This window comes from Rhinopithecus bieti, unplaced genomic scaffold (genome assembly GCF_001698545.2).
Source record: "Rhinopithecus bieti isolate Rb0 unplaced genomic scaffold, ASM169854v2 scaffold_5260, whole genome shotgun sequence".
NCBI lineage: Eukaryota > Metazoa > Chordata > Mammalia > Primates > Cercopithecidae > Rhinopithecus > Rhinopithecus bieti.
The window spans coordinates 7,707,643-7,730,471 of record NW_016805896.1 but is presented as its reverse complement, the minus strand read 5'-3'; the positions used below and the strand labels follow the sequence as shown (position 1 = coordinate 7,730,471).

Sequence of the window (22,829 nt, the reverse complement as noted above, 5' to 3'; positions counted from 1 at the left end):
TGAGATACTGCGCCCGCCCGGCAAGGGCTTCTGAAATGTAAATGTGAGTATCACCGGAGGATCTTGTTTAAAAGGCAGATTTTGATTCTGTTGACACAGGGTGGGGCCTGAGAATCTGCATTTCTAACAAGTTCCCAGGTGATACTGATGCTACTGGACCATGGTCCACACTCACTGACAAGGTTGCAGAAGGAGTAATGAGGCGGCTCTCCACATCCGGAAAGCACTTTTTAAAAGAGCTGCTTCTAGCTCTCTCACCTTTCCTTCGTCTTCACACTGGAGAGGATCTAGCTGATCTGTGATGTCCATGGCTTCTCTGAGACTGCCTGCTGTTCCCCTAATTTGCTTTCCATTCCTTGCAGGCATTTCAGAATATAATTACCAATGAAGTGACATTTTTCATGTACTTCTCCGTGTCAGGCAGCAGGGGGCAGTTTATACCTGGCTCTGCTAGTCTACCCTAAGGTATAGCGGTAAAATATCAACAGAGCCAATTCTGACTCTGTCAAAAATGCTATGCTTTGAAATGCTTTCCCGATATACTTTTAGGCTACGTCCCTACCAAGTTTTTCACCTTCACTTTCAATTCCTTTCTGGCCAAGCAGCTCTGGGATAAGACAATGCAACAGCAAGCTCCTATTAGCTTTGGTACTGAGTTTGCTCAAGCTGAAATGAAATGGGTTCATGTTATCACACTGCATCTCCTACTATCTACACCGCACCCAGGATCTCTACCTCACACCCCAGGCCTGATCCATTTGCCAGAGAAAACCAGCCATTAAGAAAAGACCACGGCTATGGGTAGCCCAGTAAACCCAATTCTAAATGAAATGGAAGCAATGTAAAAAGTCTCTCATTGGCTACATTTCTTCCCGGGGCTGCGGATCACTGCTCCTACCTGCAGGGCCGATAGCCCTTGTTACTGGGGCCCAGTGGGTTGGTGAGAGGGAATGGTTTCATCTGGAGAAGCTCTGTAGACTAAAATAAAATATTCGGAGCAGCAGATTTCTTCTACAATAGATGCAGGCTTTCCCCTTGTGAGCTTTTAAAAAGGTGGTGGATGACTGCAGAAAGGATGCCCAGGAGGAAATGAGGTTTGGATAATGACATGAGAGGAATGCTTGGCTGGGCTGGCCCAGGAAAGACCCTTGCACCATTCTGGGGTCTTCCTTTTTTTTTTCTGAGACGGAGTTTCACTCTTGTCGCTCAAGCTGGAGTGCAATGGCGTGATCTCGGCTCACCGCAACCTCCACCTCCCAGGTTCAAGCGATTCTCCTGCCTCCGCCTCCTGAGTATAGCTGGGATCACAGACATGTGCCACCACACCCGGCTAATTTTGTATTTTTAGTAGAGAGGGGGTTTCGTCATGCTGGCCAGGCTGGTCTCGAACTGCTGAGCTCAGGTGATCCACCCTCCTCGGCCAGCCGGGTCTTCTTAAGAGGCTGAGAACCGATCAGGATGTTGGAGCTCAGGCTGGGCCACCCCGCTTTCTGGCTTTGGTTCATCTTCCTCTGCCTTGTTAGTGAACTGTAAGGTAGCCAAATGTGTTTGTTTCTTAGGGAATATCTGTAGACTTTAGGGTGGATGGGCGTCACTTTATTACAGATGTGCTTGGTTCTATTTATGTTTATAGTAATAGGGCTCATGGAAAATGTGAGACGATAAGGACTCTGTCAGTTAACTTTTTAATTTTAAAATAAATACTTAGTCACTTCCCAATATTGGATTACAGTAGAACATGAGGAAAACATGGTTAATGCTGGATTCAATTTAGCATTTTCAAAACTTTAAAATTAGCCATTAAATATGACATTTCATTAGGAAACACTTACCTGAGATGTCAATTATAATATGCTCAGATGCCAATTACAATACGCATTTTAATTTACAATAGTCGGCTGACTTCGGCCTATAAACTCAGAAAAGAAGCCACTTGCAGTTGAAATTGACCTAAAGGAACTCCCCTCTTCCTGTTCTCATAACCAATCCCAGGTCACTTAGAGCTGGTTCCGCCACCTTCATAACTAGGGACTCCTGAAGGGCTAATAGGTTTCCCACAACGGCGAGGAGAGGGTGGTAGTGAAGAGAAACACTTCCAAGCTACAGGGCCTGGTGGCGAGGTAGCCAGGGCCAACTGGGAGTGTTTATGGCTGGCGCTCAAGATAGAATTTGAGACACGGAAAGCTTTTGGGGTGGCCACATGACTCCTGAAGAGAGTTAAAGAGCTAAAGTGTGTGTGTATGTGTGTGTGTATGAGAGAGAGAGAGACAGAGAGAGAAACAAGCTGATTCTTACTCTTAGGAGGTGGGATGTTGTCAGTGATGAAGCAAGAATATGAGGCCAGGATTTTTTTCTGTTGTGATGGGAGGACAATCTGGGTGTTGTTATGTGAGGTCAAGGTAAAAGAATTAGGCTTACTTGAAACTCACTTTAGGGAAAGGTGGTTTTTTTTTTTTTTAAAGGATGACTTTAAAGGGACTCCATTCATGACAAGAATTTCGAGTGTCATTTTGTTGAGGCACAGAGTGAGTGGCTTGCACTATGCCAGGCAGGTGAGGGGCAGCCCACGGCAGGTGGGCACAGCTGAGGACTCCACAGACACATTGCCAAGTGGCATTATAACTTTCAACTTGTTGCTGCATGGGTGGCTGCTCTGATGATGGCCTATTTCTCTGCATCTTAAGGGAAGAATTACATGCTGTGGTGGGATGTATGCATTTTGGGATTCAGAAGTGACAGAGTGAGGGTATAGTGTACCATCTTACATCCTATCTCTTACTATCAGAGCAATAACAGTTCTACTACTCTTTGCTTCTTGATTTGATTCACGTGGGATATTTACATCCAGGAGGAAGGCAGCTGTGTTTTAGATGAATTTTATCTGTCAATAAGAGACAATTTATAAGACTAGACGGTCAATCACCCTATTTCCAGTTTTCCTTCATATTCAATTTAGCTTTTAAGTGTAACATTTTCAGCACATCCCTTCTGGAAGCCTCAGCATGTGGCTCTCATCATGTTACTGGCTGTCTCCGGTGGCTCCCTCTGATTCCTGGATAAAGGCCGGCCTCCCCTGCCTGCCACCCAAGGCCCTGTGCAGCCAGGGTCCCACACATCTTTCTAGCAAGCTCTCCCACTGCTCCTAGTCTATAGGGGCACACAGGTCCATGCAAAGTGGTGGACTCAGTGTCCCCCCAGCACACCCTGTGCTTTCCTGCCCCTTTCTCTGGTTTAGTTTTTACTGCCCACCACACCTAAACACCAGTTCCTGTGGGCCAGCCCCACACATTACACACTCTGTGTGCCACACACTGTTCATATTTACTTACTCTCCATCTATATTTAATGAGCCTGAGAGCTAAAACGTAGAGACTGCCATACTTGTTATTGCCATCCTGGGGATAGCAGAGTTTGGGGATTTGTCACTCCTGGCACGAGCATGTCACACAGAATGCCTGGTAGATGTTAAGGAATGTCACAAAAAATACCCCCCCCCCCAAAAAAAAGGCACTTAAAAAACCCATATACCATAGAATATCTTTTATATGTTTATGTGGAAATTATTATTGACAAGTCATTTGGGCTGGATGTTAAGATTTTTTTTGGTGACACTGAGTCAATCTAGGGGAAAAAAGGCACCAGCAGACCTGGCACATACGATCACCACCAACTCTACCACCACCCTTTGACACAGTGTCACGGTGAAAATGACAATGACAGTATTCCTGAACTAGGAAATGCTGTGGCTTTAATCTAGCATGCGCCAGAGTAATGACTATTCTAAAATGAAGATCTAAAGGACTATATTGTGCCTAATGGACTACTTATTTCCAATGCAATGTTTACGACTGGACTTCCACTGGCAACACAAGGAGACAGGGGCCCCTGTAGTATCAGGAATGAACCTCCAATCCTCGTGCTCAGTGAAGAGCTGGCATTCTGTTTTGAGGTGGGTGTTACCGTCCACTGCAGATGATGGTGATCTTTGCCTATGTGTGGTTAATTTCTGGTTATGAGTACCTTGAGTATTCACAGAGAAGCTCCTGGAACCAAGGTCCTGTTGATGACAGGCTCAATGGGCACAGTGTGGATACATGGAGTACCCAAAGCCTCGCTTCCTGAGCAATTCCCTGGCCTAAAGCTTTTCTTCGCAGCTGCTCCACCGCGAGCATATTTCTCTCCTCTTGCTCCTTCAGAGTAAGTCTGTCTCTTTTCTAAAATGTTCAGTGTTTCAATTATCATCAAACATGAGACACCACTAACCTGGTGTTGATACAAGTCTCCTTGGTATTCACATTGCAGATCACGAATGCAGAGCTAAACAGAAAGCTCACTTATTAAAGAGGTAGAAATGGTGAGTTCTGTTCTTTCTTGAACTTCACCCTCTTTAGTCAATGAGGCATATTCCTAGAGAGGCATATTCAGGCAACTGAAATAATCTAACAGTGGTGGCTTTAAGCAAACTGTAAAAGGTGTCTGTCCTGGGGGCTGCCAGCCGGGATCACAAGCATCGACTTCAATCATCCCTAAAAGTCTGAAGAACATGGCTGTCGCTTTCTCTTTTCCTACAGCCTCTATTAATTTCACTTTCCTATTTGTTCAAATATATTGAGTGCCTATCATGTGCTCATTGAGTTAGTGTTGAGTTACAACAGTGAGTAACTCATGGAATTACTTATGAGGGAGGGAAACAAACACATAATTAAAACACAATCTGGTAAGTGTAATAATAGAAGTATATGCAAGGTTCATGGGAGCACCATCAATTTACTCAAGGTGGCAGGAGAAGAACAAATTCACAGGTGATTTTACTGAGAGAGTCTTAGGAGGGATTATGAGTGTGCAAAAGGTAGAACATAAAAGAACATGGCATGAAAGAAGAAGCAGAATGATGATCTGGTCTGCAGGCTTAGATGATGAAACAAAACACTGGTGCCATTCATCAGATAGAAATTTAGAAGAACAGGGCTTGGGAGAAGCAGAGGAGATCAGTTTTGAAAATACTAACTTTGAGCTCAGTGTTCTAATGATAGATAGAATCTGAAGTTACGGCGGCACTGAGATCCCAGATGAGAAGCGAAGAAGGTTGAACCCCCAAAGGATGGGCAGAAGAGAAGACAGAGGAGGGGAAAACCAGGTAACTGCACTTTAATGCTCACAGAGCAGAATCATGCTTGAATGGCATCAAGGAAGCCAATGGAGGGAGAGCTGTAGGAGAACAACAGTGCAAAGATGGAGAGATGTCAGGAAGTCAGAAAAGGGGCTGGAAGAGGTTCCCCTTATGTGACAATTAGCAAGTCACTGGTGATCTTAGCAAATGAGGCATGAGTCAAGTGAGGGGACAGAGCCAGACTCTAGTGAGTCAAAGCTAGACAGGAGGGAAGAGTGGTGTTGGTGAGGGCAGACCACTCTTCTCAGGAATTGTCTGGAAAGGAAGGAGTGAGGCAGTTGTTAGGAAAGGATACTGGTTTGAAGGAGGCATGCCTTTTCAAAAAAAACTTTAAAGAAACTTGAAAAAATGTGCCTGGGTATGTATATGCATGCATGTAAGCTGGAGGTCAAGTGCACATTGACGCCTGGGACTCTGCTCTCCTTTAATTTAAGAAGATAAAGGGGAGACCATTTTTCCATTGTTCCCTGCCTCTGTCATGCCATCAGTGGTCACATAAAGCTAGAAAAATAATTAATGGTAGCATATCATCTAACAGTGAAAGCAAAGATGAAACACACCTAATAGAACAAACGCTTTGGAAAGCTTCATGTTTCTAAGTGGAGGTGACCAACAAAGTCAAGCGCAACTCCAATCTATGGTCCAAATCAAACACATCATAAAATGGAACTATTTTCTTTACTTTCAGAATACTGCCCAGGGAGCTTAACGTCATTTCCTGAGTCCTGGAATAGACATTTAACCTTCTTTTCCCTTCTCCCCTTCTTACAGTTCTAACTCTTGCTTAGTTGGGAGCAAACTGAGCACAGGTCAAGGATCAGTAATTTGAAAAGTGGAAAACAAGGTCTCCTCTAAATTGCCACATGTTGAAAATAATGCATGAGAATTTGTTAATAGTAGGAAGCTCATGATTGCATGAGTGGAAAGCAGAGTTACATGTAGATCTCTGGAGGGAAAAAATGGTACATACATACAATTGGAGTGTTTTCTACATAGTATCTATGAAATACTTTCTTTCTCCTATTACATCTTTTTCTCTGACACTTCCTAGGGGTTTATGAAACAGCATCACTAAGACTGGGGGTTTCTGGTACAACAGCATTTCTTGGAAAGCCTTTGTTTCTCACAACTTCGACTCCTCTGTTCTGTGGAAGAAACACAACTTTCACATGCAGTCACTAACAGGACCAAAGAGCTTAAGAAAGGTGAAAGGACAGTTTACTATGGCATGGTCTTTACTTAACAGTTTTCAGATAGTCTTTTGGGAAAAAAATCAATTTCAGAGCAGTGGTGGCTGCTCAATCTTACATACAAGACAATGGATCTAGGGACATCTGCTGACGGGGCCATGTATTTCCTTAGTTAACCTTCTAGAACCAATTGTCACATGCCTGGCAGGGGCGTGGGGGAGGGAGTATACCTCCCGTCTCAAAGATCATATTGCTTGGAATTGTGGACAATCAATAGAGATATTTTGGCACACTCAGGTGGAGTAAGGATCGTTTCGTTTCCATATTGACAATGATTAAGAAAATACATACACTGCAGGGGAGCTTGATTTAAAATGAGATTCACCTTTCTTGTGCATTTTCTTCCCTAAAAAGCCAAATGCAGGACGACGTCAGCAACCCAAAGAAAGGAGTTTTGTAACCATGCTTCCTTGAACTTTGTAACTTTGCCTTCTGCCCTCTGCCCTGTATTTTACATTTCTTCCCACACTCCCAGATAACAAAATCATTACAGCTGTAAGAAATCTTATTTATAAAGAGGCTTTTATACAAAGAGTTCATAACCCTGTCGCATAACCATCAGTGGATATTTTCAGCCAAACAAAAATTAAAGTTTTATAATGACAAAGTACAATAAATGAACCTCTATTTGATTAATTACACGAGAGCAAATGTGATTTACAGTCAAAATCCTGATCTTAGACGTATGAGCTTCTTTTTTCCATTTTTATATATTGATGATAAGGACCTAAGACAGACCTTTCTCAGAAATGGTCTCCAATATTCCAGCCTCAGGCAAAGGAGGCCCAGGGGAAAGAGCGGGCAGCCACTCACTCAGTGGCAGGAGGGGCAAGTCGTTCTGAAAAGATGTACTTGTTTAGAATGTAGGGTGCTTTCATGGACTCAGAAAGTATATGCCATTGAAGAGTAGAATAAAGATCCTTCCTGAGCAACGAGTATAATATGTGATAAATATACTTAAGTCATGTATAACCTTTCTATTAATGTGATTTTATACAAATGGTATGTACCTAATTGTACAGCTTTGGAACAAGACTTACCCAATAGAACAGGGGTCCCCAACGTTTGGGATATGGACTGGTACTGGTCTGTGGCCTGACAGGAACCAGGCAGCACACAGCAGGAGGCGAGCAGCTGGCTAGTGAGCCAGTGAAGCTTCATCTGTATTTACAGCTGCTCCCCATCCCTCGGATTACGGCCCGAGCTCCGCCTCCTATGAGATCAGTGGTGGTATTAGACACTCATAGGAGCACGAACCCTGCTGTGAACCGCACATGTGAGGGAACTTTGCATGTTCCTTATGAGAATCTAGGTGGCGTGTTCCTTATGAGAAGCTAATGCCTGATGATCTGTCACTGTCACCCATCACCCCCAGATGGGACCGTCTAGTTGCAGGAAAACAAGCTCAGGGGTCCCATTGATTCTGCATTATGGTGAGCTATATAATTATTTCATTATATATTACAATGTAGTAATAATAGAAATAAAGTGTACAATAAATGCAATGCACTTGAGTCATCCTGAAACCACTCCCTCTCCTAACCCCTGGTCTGTGGAAAAATTGTCTTCCATGAAACTGGTCCCTGGTGCCAAAAAGGTTGGGGACTGTGGCAATAGAATATTATAATTATCTTTATTATCATTCTAATCATTAAGATTCTCAATGGACACAAAAGAAGAAAAAAAAAAATCTTGACCTAGAAGCTTTCATTTAAAAAGAACCTACATGAAACAGAAGGCAATTAGTTTCAAAGTTACCAAACACAATAATAATTTAGTCCTTATTTCAATTAACAAATGGGAACTTAGGTATGGCTTGCTTACAAAAAACTCCTCAAAGCTTGTAATTAAAATTAATTAAACGTCAAATGCCCTAGGAAACCTCATTAACTAGTGGAATCCTGACTGTATCTTTTTGTAGACCAGTTATTTTGAAAAGTAAATAATCACTAAGCTTAAATATTAATATATCAGATTTAAGAAAATCTGTCAATACCTTTCTAATATTAATATTTTACAGAGAGAAAAGCCCAAAGACAAAATAAAATAAAATGCAGAGTAGAATCAATTCTTAGCTACTTCCCACAGCTTGTTATCAACAAACATATTTTATGGTACTTTCTTAACTTGGGTAGTCATGTGAGGCCACTAATTCTGTAGGCTGGGCATATCCAAAGTAATGAGATCTGGCAGCACCAGGAGCTGGCCTGGCCAAGCCTGAGGAAGGGAGTCAGTTATCCAAGGCCACTTCTCACCTTTGATATTTCTGTGTAGGTTTGCCCAGGAATACCAGTTTCTTGGCACTTGTTCACAGCCTTAGAGCCTCATGTGGCTTTTTCACAGGCACTCTAGTTCTTAAAACCCCTGACTCTGCCACTAAAAGATTATGCTACTGGGATCCACAGGGTGCCAAGCATTTCTGGAGCTCTGTTTTTGGGCTTATGATGATTACAAAGTTTGTGATGATTCCACAGTTATGTAACTAAAACATAATACCTACCTTACCAAGTAGATGTTTTAAAAGTCAGATTAAAAGAATGTTTTGCTATTTTAAAACCAATTGTGTGTTTTTATAATATCTCAGAAACCCAGCAGAATGAACTAGCACACCCACCTCTGGAATGGGAGGCTGACTGACCCCCGTGGTAGCCGTCAGGGTGGATATGTCCACTCCCACCCACCTCCAGATTCTTTGGAGGGGCCTTATGTACCTGGAAAGTGTGACTTCCTCTCTCCATTCCTTAGTCAAGGAAAGACAGTGGGAAAAAACCTCTAAACAGTGACTGTCTACCTGACCCTAAACTGGAATCCATCTTATATTAAATTATTGCTATTTATTGTAAATGTTTACCAAGTGCCAGGGAGAAGTGCCAAGTTCTTTGTACAGTACAAAAATGCAGTGAAGATGTTATTATCCCCACAGGAACTGACTCAGGGTGGTTAAATATTTTGTGCAAGGTATGAAGCTACAAAGTGGTAGCGTGAGGATTGAAATCGATGTGCAGCTCTCAGATGCACTGCTGCACGCCTCTAATTATCTATCATGTAGTGAGGGTTCTGCCTGTCTGAGGCAGATTCAGATGCCCCAACAGACTTCTCTATAGTTAAATCAGTTTTTTGCAAGCACCTACTAGGCTAGGCCCATCAATCTGGCATTAAAGTTACTCTTTAAGTCCCATTTTTCTCAAACACCAACAAAACAGTGTGCTTCATTAAAGAAACTTTATGATGAACTTTTGGCCTTCTAGCAATGAATGTGTGCTACCAACCCATCTTAAAACTTAGTCCCTAAACTCTTTCTCATAAGCTGTGGGGCAACCTTGTCTATCACAAAGGTTCACAAATTCATCAACACTGCAGTAAAACATGGTTGAAATCAGTGGTTCACAAAAGAGCTCCTTTTACGATTTTCCTTTTACCAGGAATTGCTATAATATCAACCACTATCCAAGAGGGAATGTGTTTTTTTTCTGTTATTAAAGACAGATGGAGGCTGGGCGCGGTGGCTCATGCCTTTAATCCCAGCACTTTGGGAGGCTGAGGCGGGTGGATCATGAGGTCAGGAGATCAAGACCATCCTGGCCAACATGGTGAAACCCCGTCTCTACTAAAACAAACAAACAAAAAAATTAGCCAGGTGTAGTGGCGTGAGCCTCTATTCCCATCTCATTGGGAGGCTGAGGCAGGGGAATCGATTGAACCTAGGAGGTGGAGGTTGTAGTGAGCCGAAATCGCAGCACTGTACTCCAGCCTGGTGACAGAGTGAGACTCCGTCTCAAAAAAAAAAAAAAAAGGACAGATGGAGAACACTGACCACTGGGTGCTGGGGTCCTCGGATAGGATACTGCCACACAAATGGTTTCAGAAGAGCTGTGAACCTGCAGGATTATTTTGTCTGTTTTTCTGAGACTGAGTCTTGCTCTGTCACCCAGGCTGGAGTGTAGTGGCATGATCTCAGCTCACTGCAACCTCTACCTCCTGGGTTCAGTTGATTATCCTGCCTCAGCTTCCGGAATAGCTGGGATTACAGGAGTGCACCACCACACCAGGCTTTTTTTTTTTTTTTTTAAAGTACAGACGGGGTTTCACTATGTTGGCCAGGCTGGTCTTGAACTCCTGAGCTCAAGTGATCTGCCTACCTCGGCTTCCCAAAGTGCTGGGATTACAGGCATGAGCCACCATACCAGGCTGACCCTGCAGTTTTGATAACCATTTGTAACTCATTGCATAGACGGGAACAGACTGGAAGTCAAATGCTTTATTTATAGAATCTTGTGCAATATAAAGTCTTCCCAGCATTGCTCTCCAAAATGGCATTTTCTAAAGAGGGGGAAAAGAAGATTGCTCTTGAAGATTGCCTTTTGTAGAGTACATCTGGGTAAATACTTTACATATCAGCCAATAACCAGAAAATCTAACTGATGAATAGAGGCCTGCAATGTTATAAAATAGAGAATGTGTTTAGATCAGAAAGGATAATCCACTCAAGAGGGACTGTCAGGTCATTCTGATCTGCGGGCAACTTGCAAAATTTTAAAAAGGGAAAATGCCAGACTGGGCATGCTCCCTCAGTTGGGCTCAGATGCAACAGTTCTAGGTCTTGCATCTTGTCTATTTCTTGAACCAGGAACTGTTTACTTTTCCCTGTGACATTCCCATTAGGAAGAGAACAGCCTGTCATATTCCAGAGAGGTTAGTGTCAGTGTTTTGTTTAAAAAATTATTAAACATGGCTGGGTTCAGCGGCTCATGCCTGTAACCCCAGCACTTTGGGAGGCAGAGGTGGGTGGATCACTTGAGGTCAGGAGCTCGAGACCAGCCTGGTCAACATGGTGAAACCCCATCTCTACAAAAATACAAAAAAATTAGCGAGATGTGGTGGCACGTGCCTGTAATCCCAGCTTCTCGGGAGACTGAGGCACAAGAATCGCTTGAACTCGAGAGGTGGAGGTTGCAGTGAGCCAAGATCGTGCACTGCACTCCAGCCTGGGCAACAGAGTAAGACTCAGTTTCAAACAAAACAAAACAAAACAAGCATAAAAAATTCTTAAACAATCTTTACAAAGATATAAGAGGACTAGAGCACACAATTCTAGAGCATCAGATACAAAGATACAAGAGGACTAGAGCGTCAAACACAAGTGAATATACAAGGTATATTAACAAAACATATGAACGGGATTAAACGGATGACTCTGTCCCCAACGATTTTCTGTTTGGCTCACAATGTAGTTTCCCTGTTTAAGACACAAACAGAAAAGGGTTGACAAGCAGAGCCCAGAGGATGCCAGAGCTGCAGCACAAGTGGGGAGGAAGACACCCTTTCTTTGACTCCTTTCCATTGCCCTGGCACCTTCTATTCCTAAGGACCTGGTGAGAGTTGTCACCTTCCCAGCTAATATCTAGCTGGTGAACTTTCAAGTGAAGCCAACATCTTTAATTACTGGGTAGGATAGTTGGCGGGACACATGGCACATCTCTCTCCCAAGACTCACTCCACTGGAACTATCCAATGAACTTTTACTGAATTCTGTGGGAGCACTTAAATTTATGCCCCATTAAAGTTCCCTTTTGAAAATTACAAGCTGAAGCCACATCTAACAACTATGATGTTCTCTGGATCCCACGCACATCCTAAAAATGGAAAATTCATTTCACGGTCACAGAACCAATAAAAAACATGGCTTCATTTGAAATGCCTAAATTTTTTTAAAAAACCAAATTAAATGATTTCAGGTGTTTATAAAAAAATCATTAGGTTTATAGCATTCTACAAACACTGGACACGCTCTGAAAAGATTCTCTTACGTCATAAGAAATTACAGCTTAGACTGGAGGCCAATTTTTTTTTTTTTCTGTGAGATTTGCTTTTAGTTTCAAATTTAGCATTTCTTTTTTAGTACCAAGGTCAGAGTTGGACCTCTTAATATTTATGTTCTTACTCATCTTTCATTAGCCACAGAAAAAACAAGTGATGCTAGTTTCCTACCTCCAGACTTGGTTACATAAATGACCCTGGGTGTGACCATCTCGGATGAGTCTGTAAGTCAGTCAACAAACATGAGACCCCACTGTGTGCCAGGTAGGACCCAAGTTCAATAGGAAAAGCTCATAGTCATGTTTCCATTGAAGGTCAGAGTCCCAACCTTCAAGTAACACGAAATACATAGCTGAATTAAGACATCCCTCAAGTTCCAGGAGAACTTGTTTGGAGGGCTGCCCCCTTACTTTTTACCTGGCTTTTGATGAACATTCTTAGGGAATCGCTGACATAAACACAAGGGCCAAGGACCCCAGCTCTACCATTAAGTTCCCTAAACAGTCCATGACATTTAGTGAATACAGGGATCTCTGGGCTTGTGCCTGATGGTCCCTACAGGATCCTGTAAGGAGCAAGGGCAAGTCCAGATCTGTAGCTGCTGGGGAGCTCTCACGCCCTGCAACAAAAGGCCAGAGGTGGGTCCTCTCTCAGGAAAGCTTTGCAGCAATGAGGGCTCTTTATGGACAGCTAAGCATGGAGCCTGGCACAAACTGCTGCCTGACACCCAGGGCTGTCCATGCCCTGGTGCCAGCCTCTCAGCCACCACTGCCCATCCCTATTCAACTGCCCCACAGAACTCCCTGTTTTCCCTCTTACATGCTTAAAGCTGCCCCAGCTTCCAGCTCGTTGCTCATGCTGCTCTGTCCGGAATGTCCTTCTTTCTCATTTCTCTTCCAATTCAGGTATATTTTCTAAACGCATTTAAAATGTCATAATCTCCACAGAGGCTCCTCTCATTCATCCCCCGACTAGAAGTTTCTCTGTCTCCTCTGAATTCCCCATACATTATCTCTCTCTCATTTTCCTATTGTTTATCACCTTTTAACTTGTATAACAGTCATTTCTTTTCATCTGTTACCTTCCTGTAACATCTTTTACCTATCTTCCTTCTTTTCATCTTTTACCTATCTGTAAAACTGAGAAGTATGAGAGGCTAGAGGCCAGGTTTTCTTGATGACTGTATTTCTAGCATCTAGCCTAGTAATTCCATAGTTTTAAAAAACCGGGTTCTGCACAGCCCCAGGGTTCTAGAAAGGTATCCTAAGATCACCTGGTAGGGGCAGAGAGTGGGCAAGGACCCAAGGAAGACCGCTTCCCCACAATCTGTGCTTTGCTCAGATAGGTTTTGATTTGAACTCTTCTACATATTGGGATTCACATAATTCTTTTAAAAAGGATTCTTCTAGAGATAGAAAAAAGGAAGCCACTGTAATAGATATTGTCAAATAAATTAATAGCATTACACTTAATACCTGTAGCCCTTTCTCCCTCGGGGATAATGAAATTCAATGATTAAAAATGAATAGCAAAGGTTCAGAATGGCTGTCAATCGAAGAACATGGTCAAAATAGAGGGCCCTTTCTCTTGTTCTAAACAGAACTGTACCAAAATTTTAGTTTTACATGAAAATCAAGCTCTGAATGAGTTATGTTTAAGGTGTTAAATAGAACTGCCCTGGCACCTGGTTCTGGCGGGGGTGTGTGTATGTGTGTGTGTGTGTGTGTGTGTGTGTGTGTGTGTATGTATACATTAGCACATCCACTATGCTTTGATCTCAAAGTAACTTCAGGGGTATAGGAGAGAGTTATAAGTGAGGCTGCTGCCTCTTGATTTTCCTCTGCTTCCCCTCCCACCACCAAATAAATTTACTCCTCCTTCAGTCTTCCCCATCATAGTAAATGACAATAATATCCATTCTGTTGCCCAGGTTAAAAATCTAGGCGTTTTCTTCGATTGCTCTCTTTCCTTCATGCCCAACATCCAATTCACAAGTAAATATTGTTGGGTTTACCTGTGAAACAGTCTGAAGCAGTCGTCTCTCTCTACCAGCCACTACCAGCTGCCGCGGTTTAGGGCCTCACCACCTCACACCTACGTTACTGCAGTTGCCTCTTCTCTGCCTCCCACCTTCCACTCTCTCCTCCCTATAATCCATTCTCCAGGCAGCAGCAAAAGTCATGTTTAAAACTCTCCTGTTAAAAACTCTCCAAGAGGTTCTCATCAGACATAGAGTAAAACTCTAATTTCTAACTGGTCAAAATAATCAAGCTAGCATGTATATCTCACTCCAAACTAAACAAATTTGCTCACGCTGATAATCTTCAGTTGGGGAGTTTTAAGAAAATAAAGTAGTGGATGACTGAGCAGAGAGACAGAAAGACTGGCACCTCATTCAAAAACAGAAATGACTTACGGCTTCAGATTTGGGAGGCACTGGAGGTGGAGGTAGGGAAGTATCTGAAGATTTCATTGCTGCTCCCAGAGTCCCAGGGATGGGAAGAGGAGAAGTTGCACATTTAGATCGGACAGAACCTCTAAACTGATCACATCTGCTCTTCTCGCTCAGGGAGCGAGTGAGAGGCTGATGGCTGGGCTTGCCTTCCTCCAGCCACAGCTCTTCATAGGGAAGTTCTGACTTTCCCGGGACACCTGCTGATTCTTCACTAGCTTCTGGGAAAAGGTAGTCGCTTCCACTATCTCCAGAGTCCTGGTAGGGCAGGATGTCATGAGGAAAGGGGGCCCAATCTCCTCCCAGGTCCCTGCAACCATGAAGGTTCACCTCGCTGTTGCCATGGAGATTGTTGCCATACACACAGACCGAGAGTCGGTGGAAGGACTGAGTGAGCTCATCGCGGGCGTAGCTGAGGGAGTTGGGCACGTGGTTGTGGCCAGAGCACCGGCCCTTCTTGGGGCTCTTGCAGTCCTCATTCCAGTCGGTTTTGACATCACGGACAGCCCGTGAATACTCATCGATGTCGAACTGTTCTTGGCAGATACCTAGCCAGTGATGGACCAGGGTTTCGGGCCATCCCTCTCCCTTCACCAGGTGTTCTGGGAGGCTGAACTTGGGGACAGTCAAGTGCAAAGGAAAGTGCATGGGGAGGATCTTGTTGTTCCGCAGCACACAGCAAACCACCACCGTCTTGGTCTGGATGTTCACAAACTTATAGCGGTGCCCCTCACGAATGAAGTGGAGGTCGTATGGGTTTCTCGGTGGAGGGCTTGGCACAGTCACATTCACAGGAAGCCTGGTTTTCTCCACAATGTTGCGGATGGTGTGTTCGCCCTCTTGCATCTGAAGTTCCAGGGGACTTCGGGTGCTAAATCTGCCCTTGCACTGGAATGGAAGGCTAATGCTTTCGTTGGTCCGGTGATTCATGCAAATAAGGCATGGCATTTTGCCTTTTCCCAGCTTGCTGATGGAATTGAGCTTCCCAATCTTTTTGAAGATTGTGTTGAGTCGTGACTTTTCCTTGAATGTCTTTGCATAAAGGATTTCTGCTTGCCCCATTAGAGTGAGTTCATCCCCAGTACACAGGGTAATGTTGTAAACTTCAGTGTCTTCATTGCATTCACCTGAAGCAACCTACAATATAATAAATCACATTTTAGGTTCATTTCCTTTGATCTACTCATGCAAAGAAGAACTTCCTATTAAGACACACACAAATACATACACAGAGGAAAATGCTGTGCTTTTCTTTAATACTAAATTTAGACACTTGGTTTTTCTTTTATTATACTTATGTGGTTAATAATAACTACTCTTTGTTCAAGATGATATTAGTCTAGAATTTTATAAACATCTCTTTTCTCTTTATATGCAGAGTAGTCTATCATATGGATACTAACAGGGACATTGTAATTTTTTTTTCTTTTTTAGTTATAAATGTTTTCATGAATGCTGATGTAGAAAATTCCTTGTTTTTTATTAAATTTAAATTTTTTACTTTTTAAAATTTTACTAAATTTTAAAATTTGAAATTGAGACAAAGAACTTAAAATGTGGTATTTCTCCATTTTAAAAAATTATACATCCATTATTTAATTGGAAGAAATGTTTAAAATACAAATATAAAATGAAGAACTTCTATGCTATCTTATCACTAAAGATAATCTGTCAAATATAAATAGAAAAAAGAAATAGAATTGATTCATCTATCTCAGAGATACATATGTACACAATTCTGTTACTCGAGTTTCTAACTGTATCCATTTCCCCAGGGCATATACTTCATCAATAGTAATACTAACCAAATATATTCCATTTTGTATGAATGTGCATTATTTGACTAGCTCCTTACTCTAAAATAAAAATATAGATGGATTTTTTCCAATGTCTATCAATTATAAATAGTACTGCAATGAACTTTTTTACAGCTCAATTATTTCCTTAGGATAAAGTACCAGAAAAACTGCAGGGACAAAAGCTATGCATATATTTGTTTTTTGGTTTTGTTTTGTTTTTGAAGACAAGATCTTGCTGCCCAGGCTGGAGTGCAGTGGCACGATCATAGCTCACTACAGCCTTGACCTCCCAAGCTTAAGGAATCCTACCACCTTAGCCTCCCGAGTAGCTGAGACTAAGGTGTGAGCCACCACCCCTGGCTAATACGCATGTATTTGAAAGATCTAATATGCACTGCCCACTGTGTTTTCATCAACATTATACTTATTTATACTTTTATCACTTTATGAAATTATGTCTCCCTATACTCACACTGAAGTTTATTTCATGTTTACCAGTATGACAGGTAAAGCATCCATGCCGAATTTATTTTTTTATTTTAAATATATTTATTGGTATATTCATTTTTCAGTATTTATCTAACTATTTAGATCTCTGATTACTTTTTATGTAAATGAAAATGTCATTTATGCTATGTATTCTTCCATTTGTTGTTTGAATGGCAATTTTTTTTTTTTTTTTTTTGAGACGGAGTCTCGCTCTGTCGCCCAGGCTGGAGTGCAGTGGCCGGATCTCAGCTCACTGCAAGCTCCGCCTCCCGGGTACGCCATTCTCCTGCCTCAGCCTCCCGAGTAACTGGGACTACAGGAGCCCGCCACATCGCCCGGCTAGTTTTTTTGTATTTTTTTAGTAGAGACGGGGTTTCACCGTGTTAGCCAGGATGGTCTCGATCTCCTGACCTCGTGATCCACCCGTCTCGGCCTCCCAAAGTGCTGGGATTACAGGCTTGAGCCACCGCACCCGGCCCTGAATGGCAATTTTATAGCTTAACTATTAAAGTTGTCTTTTTTAAATGTAGTCAATATTTTCAAAATTTTCCTTTATGATTTCATTCTTGGATGCTATGTTTCTAGCTGAGATGATACAGATTCATGATTCTGAATCAGGAGTGATTGTACCCACTAGGGGGCAATGTTTGGAGACAGTTTTGATTGCCACGACTGGGGAACCTGCTGTTTGCATCTAGTGGATAGAGGCCAGGGAAGCTGCTCAATATGCTATAACGCTCAGGACAGCTCCCCACAGCAAAGAATTAGCCAGTGCAAAAATCTCAGTGGTGCTGAGATTGAGAAACGCTGGTATAATTGCCAGTGTTTTCTTTTAATACTTTGCTATGTAGCTCTATTTTTTTTTTAATCCTAACCCAACAGGGAATGTAACTCTATTTACTCTGGTGGATTATTTAAGGTAGGTTTGTGTGTGTGTGTGTGTGTGTGTGTGTGTGTGTGTAAATTAACTGAGTGTTGAGTACACTTCCCAAATAGCCATCCCTTTCATCACTAATTGGAAGTGTCACTTTTATTGTATACTAATATTATGTACTTTTGTATCATAAATTTAAAATATATAAAGTATTATATACTAAGTTCATAAAATACATTCAAATATATACCTATATTTGCATTTATTTGGGGGCCATTTATCTTAGCGACCTTTCTATTTTCCCACTTTAACTATATTGTTTTTAATTTGTCTTCATCTTATATTTTCAGATCTGATAACAAAAGCCCTGAATTGTGTTTATTCTGACTCAAAAAGTATGTAGATGGCAGAAAACAAGAGAAATAAAGTCAAAAGTCAAAGGACAGACTGAAATATTTGCAAAACATATCACAGATAAAGAGCTAATATCTCTAATATACAAGTAGCTTTTTGAAAGTATGGACCTGAGAACATCCTGGCTAATGCAGTGAAACCCGTCTCCATTAAAAATACAAAAAAATTAGCCGGGCATGGTGGCACGCGACTGTAGTCCCAGCTACTTGGGAGGCTGAGGCAGGAGAATCGCTTGAACCTAGGACGCGTAGACTGCAGTGAGCCAAGATAGCACCACTGCATTATTGCAGACTGGGTGACAAAGCGAGACTCTGTCTGAAAAAAAAGAAAAAAAAAAAGGAAAACAAAACAAAATGTTGTAGAAAATAGGCAAAATATATGAAAAATCAATTAACTAACAAGACGTACAATGGCTTTCAAACGTACAATGGCTTTCAAACCTATGAAAAGATGTTGAACTTCTCTCCTTATAAGAGAAATGCCAATTAAAATTATACTAAGATACCATTTCTCACCTAACACATTGATTAAAAATTCAGAAGCTTGACATCACACTCAGTTGGTAAGACTATGGGGTAAAAAGGATCCTTGTCCATAGCTGGTGAGAATACAGCATGATACAACCTGTGTGGTGGGGAATTTGGCAGTATCAAGCCAAATGACATATGCATTTATCCCTCCATCCAGCAATCTACATCTAGGAATTTACCCTGAAGACATTTCTCCAACAATATGAAAGCACACATGTATAAGGTTATTCATTGCATCATTATTTGTCTTTGCAAAATATTGGAACTCATCTAAATGCTCAAATATAGGAGGCTGACTGATTAAACTATGGTACACACACTTCCTGGTACTATGCAAAAGACAATGAGAATAATGAATCCAAGGAATGGATATGAAATTACTTTCAAGAATATATTGTTAAATAAAAAAAAGCAAAGTGCAAAAAAAGTTTATACAGTGTATTTTTTTTTTTGTTTAAGAAGAAAGGAAAAATTAGTATATACATTTTCTGTTTATTTTGTTACAAAACAAAACAAAACAAGCACAAGGAAAACAGAAAACAATGAAACTGGTTACTTACTGGAGCTAGGGACAAGGGAGGAAATGAAACCTTTCTGAGTATACCTTGCCACAGAGTTTGGACTTTAAGGATGTATGCTAATGTGCTACATATTTTAAAAATTAGGTCAACAAGAATTTTTTTTTTTAATTGTAAGTTCTGGGATATGTGTGCAGAGCGTTCAGGTTTATTACATAGGTATACATGTGTTTCATGGTGGTTTGTGGCACCCATCAACCCATCATCTACATTACGTATTTCTCCTAATGCTATCTTCTCTCCCTTAGATCCGCCCCCACCAACAGGCCCCGGTGTGTGATGTTCCCCCTTGTGTCCATGTGATCTCATTGTTAACTCCCACTTATGAGTGAGAACATGCAGTGTTTGGTTTTCTGTTCCTGTGTTAATTTGCTGAGAATGATGGTTTCCAGCTTCATCCACGTCTCTGCAAGGGACATGAACTCATCCTTTTTTATGGCTGCATAGTATTCCATGATGTATATGTGCCACATTTATCCAGTCTATCACTGATGGGCATTTCGGTTGGTTCCAAGCTTTTGCTATTGTGAAGAGTGCTGCAATAAATATACATGTGCATCTGTCTTTATAGTAGAATGATTTATAATCCTTTGGGTATATATCCAGTAAAGGGATTGCTGGGTCCAGTGGTATTTCTGGTTCTAGATCCTTGAGTAATCGCTACACTGTCTTCCACAATATTTGAGCTAATTTACACTCCCACCAACAGTGTAAAAGTGTTCCTATTTCTCCACACCCTTTCCAGCATCTGTTGTTTCCTGACTTTTAAATGACTGCCATTCTAACTGGCGTGAGATGGTATCTCATTGTGGTTTTGATTTGCATTTCTCTAATGACCAGTGATGATGAGCTTTTTTTTCCTTATGTTTGTTGGCCGCATAAATGCCTTCTTTTGAGAAGTGTTTGTTCATATCCTTTACCCACTTTTTGATGGGGTTTTTTCTTGTAAATTTAAGTTATTTTAAAACTGAGTGCAAATGGAAACAAATGCAAAATTCAACTGTTTTTTAAATCAACAAAATAACCACTCTGGGAAAAGAGAAATAATCCAAGTAGCTTTGGAATGCTGTCTGATATGGTTTGGTTGTGACCCCAACCAAATCTTACCTTGAATTGTAATAATCCTCACTTGTCAAGGATGGGACCAGGTGAAGATAATTGAATCATGGGGGCGGGTTTCCTCCAAGCTGTTCTCGTGAGAGTGAGTTCTCATGATAGTGAGTTCTCACGAGATATCATGGTTTTATAAGGGACTTGCCACATTGCTGGGCACTCATTCTTTCTCCTGTCACCCTGTGAAGAGGTACCTTTCTCCATGAGTGTAAGTTTCCGGAGGCCTCCCCAGCCATGCAGAACTGTGAGTCAATTAAATCTGTTTCCTTTATAAATTACCCAATTGAGCAGTTCTTTACAGAAGTGTGAAAACGGACTAATACACTTTGACCGTATAATGCCAGTAGGGAAAAAAACACCAATAAATACTCTGATCCTTTTGGTAGATTTGTTTTTCATAGGGATATGGGTAGAACAACTCTGAATCAAATGTATGTGTATTGTAAGATTGAATGAATGGGTAAATATATTGATGTCTTGGGAGTACAGAGATTTCATTTTGGAAGGAGAGACAGAAACATGGAATGAAGAGCAGGAAAGGCAAGACAGAACTCCTTGGGGTTTGGATTGAAATTAGAGGTATCCATATTAACTCACACTTTTCAGCAGTTATACACACAGACACACATATACACACACACACACACACAGACACACACACGTATATCTTAGTTTTTTCCTTTCCAAGCAACCAGAAACCACCCAAATCATTCCCCACTAAAACGAACCAGGGCTCCCTGGAGAAATTATGAATTCCAAGGGTAGGGCAGAAATGGTACAAGGTGTGCTTGGAACATTTTGTCGTGCCAGAAAGTAAGGTGCTCATAAGATGACGGGAACATGCCAAAAAGACACAGCAACCAGCCTAAATGAGCTCCTACTGCTAAAATCTGGGACAATTTGAGCATCACAATAAATAAAGACCACAATGAATTATAATCTATTGAATAAAACAGGAACACCTAAGTCCATGCTGATAGCAAAAAGATGACAAACAAGGAAGACTGGAAAATCATAATTTTGCAACTTATTATTTACTTCATTATTTATTACTATTATACTTTCTACTATTATAACTTTATTATAGTAAAAAGTCATTTTATATAAGAATCATCAATAGATGCCAAATTTATAGGAGTTTGATTAAGGAGGTTATATGCATGGTCTTAGTGTCTTTTCCCAGAATGCTTATTCACTGCAAGGGGAAAAAAGTAACTATACAGTGGAGAATATACCTTGGACAGTACCTTGACCAGGTTATCAAATTTAGCATCACCAAAGAGAGGCATACTGACATCCTCTACCTCTGAATGTGACTTCCTGAGAAGTTCATGACCTTGCTTATGTACCATTCTAGCCAAAACTATTATGGAAATCTCATCATGAGGAAATATCAGACAAACCCAAACTGAGAAATATTCTATAAAACACCTGGTGTGTATTCTTAACAAAATGTCCACGCCAGAAAAGACAAAGAAAGGCTGAATAATTGTTCCAGATTAACATGAAATAAAGAGAAGTGAAAAGCAAACCAATCAAGTACACTTTTGGGACAATTTGGAATTGGGACTATAAATAAAAGTATTGTTATCACTGCTAATGTTCCTGAATATACTGTGTTTACATAAGAAAAAACCCTTATTCTTAGGAAATATACACTGATGTATTAAGGGGTAAGGGACATAATGCATTCAATTCACCCTCACATGATTCAGAAAAAGGTAAGTTATATTACGCATATGTGTATGTGTATATGGGTGGAGACTGGGGAAATGGGTAAAATAAATGTGCTAAAATGATAAAAGTTGGTGAATCTGGGTAAAGTGATAGGGTGTCCTCATTTTATTCTTGCAACAATTCTTTAGAACTGAAATAATTTAAAACGAAAGGTTGAAAATGTGCCTTTTCCAGATAAACTTTAGAATCATTTTGTCTATGGTTTGTAATGATAATTTTATTATAGTACATTAAATCTACATGGTGTTTTGGCAAGAAGTGACATCATTGTAATAGCATTTCCAAAGAGGCACATAATTCTCATCATTTATTCAGATCTTTTATTTCCCTTATTAGTATTTAATTCTGCCTTCATTATCAACCCCTGGACACTGCTGTTGAGTCATAGTTGTTGAATACGTTTTATTGCTATTCTGCATGTCCAGTGTCTTACTGTGATAGTTTTTTTTCCAGTTAATTCTCTTGGGATTAGGTGATTATATCTTACACAAATAATGAAAAATTTATCTTTATCCTTTCAATTTTCATCCATTCTCTCTCATAACAGAGTGGTGGTGGTGACAGTGAGCATTTTAGTGTTTCAGATTTTAATGAGAATATTGTCAG

At 41.0% G+C, this 22,829-nt stretch overlaps 1 protein-coding gene across 5 annotated transcripts in view; it reads right to left on the bottom strand.

Annotated features, from left to right (window-relative positions):
- Nucleotides 1-22,829, bottom strand: part of GAREM1 (GRB2 associated regulator of MAPK1 subtype 1) — a 204,256-nt gene that overhangs the window by 7,804 nt on the left and 173,623 nt on the right. For all 5 annotated transcript variants that reach the window (XM_017874077.1, XM_017874078.1, XM_017874079.1 and 2 more), the window contains one exon: nucleotides 14,654-15,826. In XM_017874077.1, coding sequence (XP_017729566.1) covers nucleotides 14,654-15,826 — 1,173 coding nt within the window. The remainder of the gene's footprint in view (nucleotides 1-14,653; nucleotides 15,827-22,829) is intronic.